The sequence below is a fragment of the Rhincodon typus genome, chromosome 31, assembly GCF_021869965.1.
Source record: "Rhincodon typus isolate 14 chromosome 31, sRhiTyp1.1, whole genome shotgun sequence".
NCBI lineage: Eukaryota > Metazoa > Chordata > Chondrichthyes > Orectolobiformes > Rhincodontidae > Rhincodon > Rhincodon typus.
In genome coordinates this window covers 28,946,548-28,958,374 of record NC_063362.1, presented here as the reverse complement: position 1 = coordinate 28,958,374, position 11,827 = coordinate 28,946,548, and the positions used below count along the sequence as shown (strand labels likewise).

The 11,827-nt window shown below is 38.1% G+C and overlaps 1 protein-coding gene across 1 annotated transcript in view; it reads right to left on the bottom strand.

Moving 5' to 3' along the window:
• Positions 1-11,827, bottom strand: part of exosc10 (exosome component 10) — a 55,799-nt gene that overhangs the window by 12,105 nt on the left and 31,867 nt on the right. Inside the window, exons 16-21 of the mRNA XM_020513996.2 lie at positions 11,372-11,447; positions 4,957-5,054; positions 3,689-3,784; positions 2,668-2,742; positions 1,079-1,181; positions 183-256 (exon numbers count right to left, since the gene is read on the bottom strand). Coding sequence (XP_020369585.1) covers positions 183-256; positions 1,079-1,181; positions 2,668-2,742; positions 3,689-3,784; positions 4,957-5,054; positions 11,372-11,447 — 522 coding nt within the window. The remainder of the gene's footprint in view (positions 1-182; positions 257-1,078; positions 1,182-2,667; positions 2,743-3,688; positions 3,785-4,956; positions 5,055-11,371; positions 11,448-11,827) is intronic.

Sequence of the window (11,827 nt, the reverse complement as noted above, 5' to 3'; positions counted from 1 at the left end):
GGGGGGAGAAGAGTCCCTGTTGAGCCAGGAACTGAATGGTACAGTAAAGATAGCAACAGGTGGGGAAACTCCTTCATGTTGCATACATGTAAATATCAAATTAAAGCATCAGATTTGGTACATCTTCTTTGGACCTAAACTAACAAAGCACACTTAACAATTAAAGAAACAAATGGACTTACAGCAGCCTGCTGTCTGACTGAAGGGATCTCTTGTATTTCAGCAATATAATCCTGTTTTATCTGTTGTCGCACAACTGAAAGACAAATGACATTGTTCTCAGACAAACAACAATTAAATTCTCTCCTTCTCAGCTTCGTTGCAGGATACTTGTTGCATGTAAATGGCTATGAAGCAAGGCAGTGCAACTGCAATTATACAGAACAACATACAGCCTTTAGTTGGAAAGGAGTGTGTTAATTTTTTGGCTACTCACGTTAGAATGGTTTTATCAGGCAATGTGAAACACAGCAATATTATCATCACAGATAAAAGGGATTGTACTGCAAAAAAAAAACAGACTGGGTAGATGTAGGTATATTTCCTACGACGAGCATATTCGGGAGCTATCTAATCAGCTGTGAAATGAAGAGAATTGAGTGCACAGGTAAGGAATCCAGAATAAGGAGATAAAGCCCTAGAATTTGAGATAAACCAGCCAAGTGGCAAAAAAAAATTCCACACGGTAGGCAGAATATAGAACACTACTACTAAGTAAAATAACTGCAGAATATGTGAATTATCCCCACTAAAGCATTATGGAACCAAGGCAAGTAAATGGAGTTAGGACACAGATCAGCCAATAATCTATTTGGAAAATCAGAACAGGCCCAAAGAACTCAATGATCTAGTCCTGTTCTTGCATATTATCAATGGAACCAACAGAAGGCTCATGTATCCAGGTGGTGAATTGTGGACAAAAAATGATGCACGAACTCTACAGTTCAATGCATTGTTATGGTTAATTCTGTTGATTCAGTTTTTGATCAGATGTCAGATGAACGTCAAAAAATAAAAAGAAAACCAGTCTCAGAATTTTGATAGATGCGGATTGTGTACATTGATTGTTTCTGACAACCTTCAGGCTTTGGTGTGTCCTTTGCTCCCTTGGTTTGTTCTTGCTTTTTGATGGCCTCTTTCTGTAGATGCTCCTGGCTCAGCAACTTCCACCTGTTACTGACCTGAAATTACACAAGAATAAAAAGTCTGGACTGTTTGATGTACACATTAGATATTTTCACCAAACTACAAGTGTGAAGCATCAGTGCCTGCTGTTTTAAAACAAACACAAAATCTTCAAACAGATCTGGTAATTTTGTTTAAACTATCAATTACTATATGATTGGGTTGTCATTATATTGCCACTTATGAGTTATGGCAATGATACAGCAACACAGAAGAACTCAACCAATTGTCACAAGCTACAAATTAATGCAATACAGAACATTCCCCCATTCCTCCAATTCCAAATTTGCTAGTCGTAACCAACAGAACGATCAAATAAATACACAGTGGGAAAAGACTCAAGGTCCACATAAACTTCACTGATAGGGGCATTTACACTGCTGGCCATGGAGTTTCCTGTGCAAATCATTACCCTTAAAAGCTGAGTATTATTCTCTGACTGGAATGTTGCATTATTGATATTAGCATTTGTGTTGTGCCCTCAAAACAGTGTCAGTCAGTGTTTTATTCATTGTAAAATACCACTCAACTCCATGGATCTTGAAAGTTTTTGTTGTGGATCTCCTGCAAATACTGATGAGTTAAAAGGATTCCTTGTATTGTACTAACACACTTCGAGAGATCTACAGCAAACACCATCGTACATTTGGGATTTCCTATAAATACTGGCATGCTCCAAGACGACCTGCTATAAAAAAAACAGCATACTTCCAAGGGAAAACCTGTAGAAAACTACATAATCCCAGGGGGCCTATTGTAAATATAAGTATCCTTCTAGGCAACATAAGAAAAAAATACACATATAAATACTAGCACATGCCCTCGGGACACCTTGTAAATACTGAAACACTCCCTGGGATCATGTGTAGATAATGAAACAATCTCTGGGAACTCCTTTTAAGTACTGAAATACTCCCAGGGACTTCCTGTAAATAAAGGCACATGGTGAGGGGACCTCCTATAAATACTGGCATACTCCTGATGACCTCCTTTAAATGCTGACATTTTCCCAGGTGATCCCCCCGTAACTACTGACATTCACTTTCCTTAACTTCCATGTGGAGTGTATTTACACAACATCTAATAGTGTCAATGAGAAATAAGAACCACTTCCCAGCAATAAAGAGGATGATCTATTTGATTTGCAAGTCCAAACACCTATGTCCAGCTACTGATGCTTTCAGGCTGCAATGTAACCACAGTTTTCTGGTGTGCAGGTCCCAAAATGCAAACGTGATTTGGGTCAGAAAGGAAACTTATTTCCCACAACTTTTGAAACTGTTGTGACATTTTAAAATTTAATCCAGCAGAGATAATCCATTTCAACGTTTCGAAAAGTTAGCTAAGTGGTGCATGTGCATTAGTCAGATCTCACAAACTTTGCGTTTTGGCTATGCCTCTGTACATATGAACTTGGCAGCAATTCATTGTGAGTTCAATCATTTAAATATTAATGAGCCTTTAGTTGCCAGTGGTACTTACTTCATAGATCTTGGTGGAAGGGTCAAACTTTGCTGCTTGTGAGATGTACACATTACTGTCCTTGGAAGGCAAATACTGCAAAAAAAGAGGAAAAAAAAGTCATCATAGAAAAAGGCCATCCTGACCATCATCTCTGTGCTGTCTTCGTAGGGGAGCAAATCACTTCTTAACAAGCCCTCAATTTCTGTAGCCCTGCAGATTTTCTCTCTTCAGATACTGTAATCAATCAATTCTGCTTCAAAACCCTCGTGTGGAGCAGCCTCTGCCACATTTGCAGATAGTGCATTTCAGATCCAAAAAAATGTTTCGATGGCACTCTCACTTCTTTTGCTAATCACCTTAAATCAGCTTTCTCTGGTTCTGGATCCTTCTGCCATTGGGAACAGTTTTTCCCTATTTACTCTGTCCAGAGCCGTCATAATTCTGAAAGGCTCTATCAAATCTCTTCTCCAAGGGGAACATCTACCAGCCTCATCCCTGCCTCCTTGACCTGTCCGTCTTCCCTGGACTGACCAACCCCCACCCTAACTCCCCACCTACACATCACCTTTACTGGCTCCATCCCCGCCTCTGTGACCTGTCCGTCTCCTTTCCACCTATCTGCTCCTTTATCCATCTTCCATCTGCCTCCCCCTCTCTCTCTATTTATTTCAGAATCCCCTTCCCCTCCCCCATTTTTGAAGAAGGGTCCAGACCCGAAACGTCAGCTTTCCTGCTCCTCTGATGCTGCTCGGCCTGCTGTGTTCATCCAGCTCTACACCTTGTTATCTCAGCACTTCCTTGGCACTGTTTTTGGTAGTATCAGACCAGAATAGATATTAACATCCTTGCCAGACTTGAACTACAAATTTCACATCTAGCAATGAGTGCCCTACTGAGCAAAGTGTGCTAAAACCTGAAGAAGAAAACGGGAGTTTTAATGAATTGGTCCCATTCAGCACTTCTTTACACAGCTTACGAAATATATATATAAATATATATAAATACTTTGGAATGTACAACTTCCAGGAGACCAGTTTACCATTCTGAAAGGATTTTCAAATGATTCTAAAATAGCTCTCGCTTTCTGTTGCGCTGTTGTCAATGTTTCATGTTCCTTTTCAGTTAAAGGAGAATCCTGTGGGGAGAGAAAAGTCAGTTAATCTGCACTAAGGGAAAACATGAAGAAAATTTTGGACAGACTTCTTTTAAAAATTAACGTTTAATTGACATATCTCCCATTGCCTAAACAGTTAGCACTGCAATTGTTATGAACATTGTTTTGATTATCAGAATAGAGCAAATCTGGGATCATGCGGTAATGAGATGTGATATCATTGTATTGCATGTCATCATCTGGTTATAGCCTGAATGAAGTAAAGTAAAATATACAAGGCTATGGGCCAACACTGAGAAATGGGATTAGAATAATTAGCTGGTTGACAACAATATGCTTATTTTAAAAAAAGAGCTTGACAATTTTTCCAACCGTATTTTCAAAGTAGATCCAATGGGCCAAAGGACTTTTTTCCTGTGCTGTTGAACTTTCTGACTCTAAGTATAATTAAAAATTAATCCTGGTTGGTCCACGTATCTCTAATGTACAAGACAGATGAGTATATCTGTGATTTTTATGCAACTACTAGCAATTTCTTGTTAATCAACTGGGATGGAGGGATGGGAGCTGGTGGAGGGATAGACACAGAGAGACACAGAGACAGAGAGAGGGAAGAGAGGCAGACAGACAGACGGGGAAGAGAGAGAGAATAATTTTAATGACTGGAGTTAAGGTTCCTTTTCCTAAGGATGGTCCATTTACACTGCTGGAATGTTGGATGACAACATGAATTTATTCAGGTGATTGGTCCTTTCAGTGAGATACAGGAGGACTTCTGATACCCATAAAACTATAACAGCATTAGGCAGCCCGGACACAAGTCTGCAAATGGAATGTGGATAAAAATGTGAAGAAATTCTCTTGGTCAGTCAAGATTTTGTGGATACAATGATTTTTTCATTTTTTTTTTTTGAGTCTACCATCTCTGTAGCTGTTCACAGTTGTAGATTGTCTTAGTATTTTGAAATAAAGTTTGGTTTTATGGTTAAAGTAGCTAATATAATTCACTTCTCAGGATTTGGGGAAAAAAAATCTCATCTCTTATTCAGTAGCTTTGCTGAGGTTCATTGAACCCCACACACAAACTAGTTTAAAATCAGCAACTGGAATTTTCAAAAGGACCACAAACACGTTATACTACATTTCAGTACACACCAGTAATAGACCAAACTTATCATAGCAGAAACACTTACATCAAATATGGTAACGATTGCTTTGGCACAGGTGAGTGTTAGGCTCATATTGTCATCCTCCAAACCAGGGAACAGTTTACTGGTTTGTACCAGTGGCACTGAAAGCAAAAAGAACAGGGCACATAGTTGACTTGATTGATTTATATTGGATTTACTTTGGAGAAATCCCACCATCTTTTACTTTAGAGTGCCGTTTTGCATTTTAAGGAAAACAGATCTTAATTTAAAAAATGGCATCAAAGAATGGGTGGAGGCATTGGTGGAGCATGTGCAGGTTTACTGCTGCTGCGTGTCTAAGCTCAGTGCTTGTGTTTTCCCAAGCCAGAGTCAAGCACTCAAGTCTGGTTCTGAATGTCAGTAATTGATGTTCATGAACAGTTTAGATGCCCAACCATTTCAGCACTGTAGAATGTAGGTAAAACCAATAAATATGAAAGCTGCAAAGCCCAGGGTGCATTTCCCACCTTAGTCTGCTCCTGAAATACTGCAGCAACTTCCATAACATCAAAATGTGATAGTTCATTTGCAATTAAGCAGGTGGATGAGTATTCAATTACTTCATGTTATTTTCAAAATTTGATCCAACTTAATATTCAACCAAGAGTCAAGTACTTAATTGTTGAATTCAGTGGTTTTTTATTCGACTAGGGTTCCATAGAGGTCTGTAGTGTGCAATTTACGTAGCTCAAAGAGACACCAAGAGCATAAAATTACACAGAATAAAATAATATACATGCAGAACAAACCTACTTTAACTCCCTTTCCTAGTATCTTGGTGGAGACAATTTAAATGAGATTAACTCAAATATTGAAACAATAAAGAAATTTATGATGAATCATAATAATAATTCAAGCTCACATAACTTTATGGATCATAGAATCCCTACAGCATGAAAGCAGGCCTTTTGGCCCATCAAGTCCATCCCAAAGAGCATCCTACCTAGACCACCCCCTTTACCCTATCCCTGTAACCCTACTTTTCACATGGCTAATCCACCTAACCTGCATATCTTCTGACTTTGGGAGGAAACAGGAGCACCCAGAGGAAACCTACGCAGACATGGGGAGAATGTGCAAATTCCACACAGACAGTTGCCTGAGGCTGGAATCAAACCCGGTTGTTCGTGCTGTGAAGAAGCACTGCTAAACACTGAGCCACCGTGCCGCCCCAAGTTCGAAAACCCTTGCAATACTGGAAAGGTGCAATACTACAAAAGGGAATGTGATAGACTTGCTGAATAAGCCAGGCAACACATTATTGTGGAACAATAAACTACCAACATAAAGATTTAGACGATACTTGAAAGAGATTATCCTACTTATTCAACATCAGTGCACTGAACATGTGAATAAATAACTTCATCTTACCTGATATATAACATTTGCTACTAACATTTTTACTTGTGCGTATGCGCCAACTTCCTAAGCTGACATAGGCTAAAAAAGAACAGGCACTAACCATTTATGGCGACATCTTTGGGCCCATGTAAAAGGCCAATCCAAGATGTTGGTGGGCCACATGGTAGGGCAACACATTAATTTGTATTATATGCTCAATGATAATAAATTGTATTATCAATATTCCTTCATTAATAAATACCTTGCAAACAAAAAACATAAGCTAGAATTGCAAAATGTTAACACTCGTTTTAATTTGAAGTTCATAATCAGCTATTTGACTTCAGCTGTCCCACTCTATTCTTGATAGGTCAAGCACACTCGAATTAACATTTTTAAGAACAAAATACAAGCAGTAGAATACAGTATGTACAAACCACGGTAAGCATCGGTATCATAGTTAGTTTTGAAAATAGTTTTCAATGAAGGTTGCTTCATTCTTGACAAATGTTCCTTCTCTACAAGACTAGAAGGCTGGTCCAGTAATATGAATAGTTTTTTGTTTGAATTGGTAGCCTATTGAAAATGGTTGAACCATGGGTTTAATCCAGGGGTGGAGAACCTGCTGCCTTAAGGCCACATGCAGCCTTCTGCGATACTATTGCAGCGGTCTGCCTATTTGTCCGCAAATACTAAATCCGCCTTTTTAATTCTGTATACCATTTTTGAAATTTTTACTGGTAACCCAGTCATGTCAAGAACGAAGAAAAGAACATTAAAGGAAGAGAACAGAGTATTCAATGAAGAATGGGAACTGCAGTATTACTTAGTTGTTGTGAAAGATAGAATGATGTGTTTGCTCTGCAACATCATAATTGCAACAGTGAAGAAATACAATGCATATCAGCATTATGCAACTCATAAGGACCACAAATATGATAAATTGGAAGGAGAACCCCTAAAGTCTGCACTTAAGAAAATGAAAAATCAAAAGCAGCAAGTATTTAAACGATGTCAGGACAAGGGACTGACTTCACTGAAAGCAACTTATAAAGTCGCATGTATACTTGGAAGTAGTAGTAAGCCACTTAGCGATGTAGAAATCATTAAAGAATGCATTGTTGAAGTTGTAGGATGTTTAGATTCAGATAAGGTTAATAAGTACAAACATCTACCTCTTTCAAGAGGGACAATAACTGATCGGCAACATGAATTAGCCCTCAATGTAACAGAACTACTTCATACAATATGCCAAAGCGAAGGCATTTATTATTCGATTGCCTTGGATGAATCCACTGACATTACTGACTCAGCACAACTGTTATTTTTCATTCATGTTATAACTACGGATTTTCATTGCCACGAGGAATTCCTGACTTTGGGTACCCTTGTGGCGAGGACACATGGAATTGACATCTTCACTGTCTTCAAAGAAAAACGCCATGAAGCGAAACTGAGTTTATGTAATTTAGTAAGTGTATGCACAGATGGTGCATCTTCCATGAAAGGAAAACATGAAGGATTTGTTACGTTACTACAAAAAGAATTGCAAGATCCAGATTTTTGATTTCCTTTCATTGTCTTTTGCATCAGAATCCCCGTGCCAAATCTACTGTTTTAAATGAAACATTAAATAAAGTTATAAGTATTGTAAACTACATTTGAGCAAATGCATCATGGCATTGCCAATTTCACAACATGCTTCAGCTTGACGATGAAACTTTCAGGGTGGATCTGACTGTCACAACGACACATACTTGTAAAACTTTTAATCTCTGCAAAAACAAATCACAAGATCTTTTGAGGAACTGAATAAACCATATGAATTGTCAAAAGAGGATTTCTGCAGAAATGCTGCATTTTTGAGAGATATAATGTCAAAGCAAAATGATCTGAATTTTTTTTGCAAGGTAAAACTAAATCTATGTATGACGTGTGGCTAAAAATTCAGGAATTTCTGAAAAGCTGATCGTCCTCCAAACTCTCAGCTGAACACTTTCCTGAACTGGCAAAAGTAATTAATGAACAGGATACAAGCAAATCATCAAGGAAATGCGACCTGAAAGAATACACAGTTGGTCTACGAAAGTATTGCAGATTTTGAGAAACATGATCTCACACTGAAACTAGCTTTTCAACCACACCTGGTTGATGTTTCCAAAGGACCTGATGACTTACAGATAGAATTGATTGAACTCTCAGAAGATAATATTCTGAAGTCTCTATTTGATGCGAAGAAGGATCCCATTGAAATATGGGAAAGTGCTGTTGAATACCCATGTCTATGTCAACATGCTCGTCAAATGCAGTCTTGTTTTGGCACAACCTACTGTTGTGAATCAACATTTTCATATGTGATACAAATTAAAATGTGTGCAAGATCTCAGATGATGGATATTCACTTGGAGGATCAATTAAAGCTACCGTCAATGATGTTGGAACGAAATTTCCGATTCTTATCTTGCAATAAGCAAACACAAAAAAGTCATTAAATGGTTTGTTATCTAAGTTTTGCATTTATTATTAGTTTTATTGTCAATGTTGCCAAACAAATAAATGCGTCTTTGCTGAATTTTTATTTTGTTTAAAATCCTCATATAATAAGCAGGCTTTAATTAAGATGAGTAAATATGTTGACAAAAATATGACATTTTGTTGTATATATTAAATTCTCAGCACACGGCCCAGTAGGAGCTTGGTTAAATAAAATGTGGCTTTTCAACGTAAAAAGGTTCCCCTCCCCCAGTCTAATCTATTAAACACCTCAACACTGGTAACATTGGACATTCCGTTTCCATAGCTGCCGCTTTTGTAACTTCTTTCATTATAGTGTGCATTGGTGGGACAAAAGGTTCAGCATCATCACTAGCATTAGCTGTGGCACACAAAATTATTATTTTACACCTGATTTTGGGAAGATGGCACCATCTTCAGCTATGTCAAAAGGTGAAAATCCACTAAAGTTGCTATCATTACCTTCAAACAAAATTGCACACAGTAATTTTTGGTTGTTTCCTCCCTTCCATACCCTAGGCTTTCTACACGATATTCACTGCTTAAAGTAATTCTAATTCACCGGAATTAAGCAGGCCATTTTCTTAACTTTCGCAATAGCAATAATCAAAACACATTGTACCCAACCTAAATTGACATGGGACAAAATCTCAGCAGCCTTGGACATCTAATCTTTTTGAAAGACTAATTGAGGAGAGTCACTTTCACTAGCTTTCTTAAGACCAACTGCAGCCTGCAGTTTAAGATTGGTTTTCTAAAATGTGAAACATTAAACACCACAGATGTCAAATTATGTGTGCGGTTTCAAATAAAAGACACCAGAGTTAAACAAAAACTGCTCATCAACTCATCAGGTTACCCCCTATGTTGATGTCAAGATAACAGTGTAAATTACAAAGGCAAAGAGAGAAACAGATCAGGACTTCATTGCATGGTTGACAAACGCAGGATGTCAACTTATGTGGGGTCAAAATAATTGGACAGTACTGAACCTATATATTGATTCTTTTTTCAATTGAGGCCCATGTGTTTTAGATTGGCAAGAGGAGATTAATCTCCTCTGGTTATTCATTAACATTTACATTTAAAATTCAGTCAAATAACCTATTGTGCTCTGTAATTAGTATACAAATATTATGGACAGAAAGACATTTTTATTTGCATAGCTTTTTCCATAGTATCATGGAGTTTTAAATTGCTTTACAGCCAATGAAATACTTTTGAAGTATATGGATTATTGCAATGTAGCAAAATACAGCGGTAGCAAAATACAGCAGCAAATTTGCATATGGCAAGATCTCTCAAGCAGCAAATTGATAATGATCAGGTAATATTTTGAGTTGTGTTGACCGAAGGAGAAGTATTATCAAAACACTGTGATTAACTCCCCTGTACTTTCGTCATGGGACGATTTATGTTCACCTTAAGACAGCAGACTTGGCCTCAGTTTAACATCATATCCAAAAGACCCCCTAAAAAAACTCTATCAGGTATGGATTAAAATGATAGCCTAGATTCTTATGCTCAATTCCTGAAATATGATTTGAATCCACAGATTTCTAAATCAAGAGAGGAGTAATATTAATGATCTATGGGTGAAACCTAGTCAAAATTTCTTTACAAACCCTATTAAAACAGTCACTATCTTTTTAACAAAGATTAAAATGTTTAAACAAACGTTATTATGTAAATACACTTAATCAATGTGTCACCAGAAAAAAAACAAGTCCGTTCAAAGGACATTCCTGAAAATTCTTTGCACTGAAATGGTATAACAAAAAGGGGAAAAACGGAAATTAGCTTCTCAACTCTTATTTACTTTGGATTATTCAAATAAAGCAGGCCTTTTCTAGAATGCATTGTAGTCATTACCAATTTAAGTATAAATCCTGTGAAAACTAATAATACTTTTGGTTTTGAAGATGTTAACGTCACATGATAAATGTTAACAAGTATATCTGGGAATTACAGTCTGTGCCATAAAAGCTCCTGTTTGCTCCAATACTCTCTGCCTCTCGTGCTCTTTGGCTGAAGGGCTAGTTTTGCACAACATCATTTCCAAAGTGGTCATAACTCAGTGAATTCACCCTGCTGTTTTCCTAAATTACTTCAACACACTGATCAAATGGTCTTTCAGAAATGGCCAGAACAAAAGTGATTTAATTCTATCAATAAGTATGCAAAGTACCTCAAATTCTTTAACAAATAGGTCTAAGAGACTCAGGGAAAAAAAAAGGACTTTTTTTGAGAAATGTACCACTTTAGGAAATGGACTTATCCATGCAGAATTGATTTGCAAGGGGATTTTTTAAAGTACAAAATTCATTGTAGCAAGTTATCCAGCTGTTGTCACTAAAACTGGAACAAGTACCAGAGTCAAATGTCAGGGAGAATCGGACAGCAGAGAGGGAAAGGAGATTTCACCCAGAGAGCAGAATCGCAGAGGAACAGTGATAAATCGGAATGGATGAGGAGTGGGGAGACACTATTGGTGAAATGAATCTACAATGCCCAGAAGCAGCTCTGAAATGTACGACTAAAAAAGCTACAACCCTTTACCTACCTGAGCCATGAACAAACTGCACATTGCCCGACAAGTGGGAACTATCATGAGGTCCAAAGAGCAGGTTCTCAGTTTTCTGCAAGAAATGAAATTACAGTAATATCTGAGATAGTAGGAACTGCAGATGCTGGAGAATCCGAGACAACAAGGTGCAGGGCTGGATGTACACAGCAGGCCAAGCAGCATCATAGGAGCAGAGAGGCTGACGTTTCGGGCCTAGATCCTTCATCAGAAAAGGGGGAGGGGAAGGGGGTTCCGAAATAAATAGGGAGAGAGTGGGAGGCGGATAGAAGAGGGATAGAGGAGAGGATAGTTGGAAAGGAAACAAACAGGTCGAAGAGGCGGAGATGGAGCCAGTAAAGGTGAGTGTAGGTAGGGAGTTAGGAAGGGGATAGGTCAGTCCAGGGAGGACGGACAGGTCAAGGGGGCGGGATGAGGTTAGTCGGTAGGAGATGG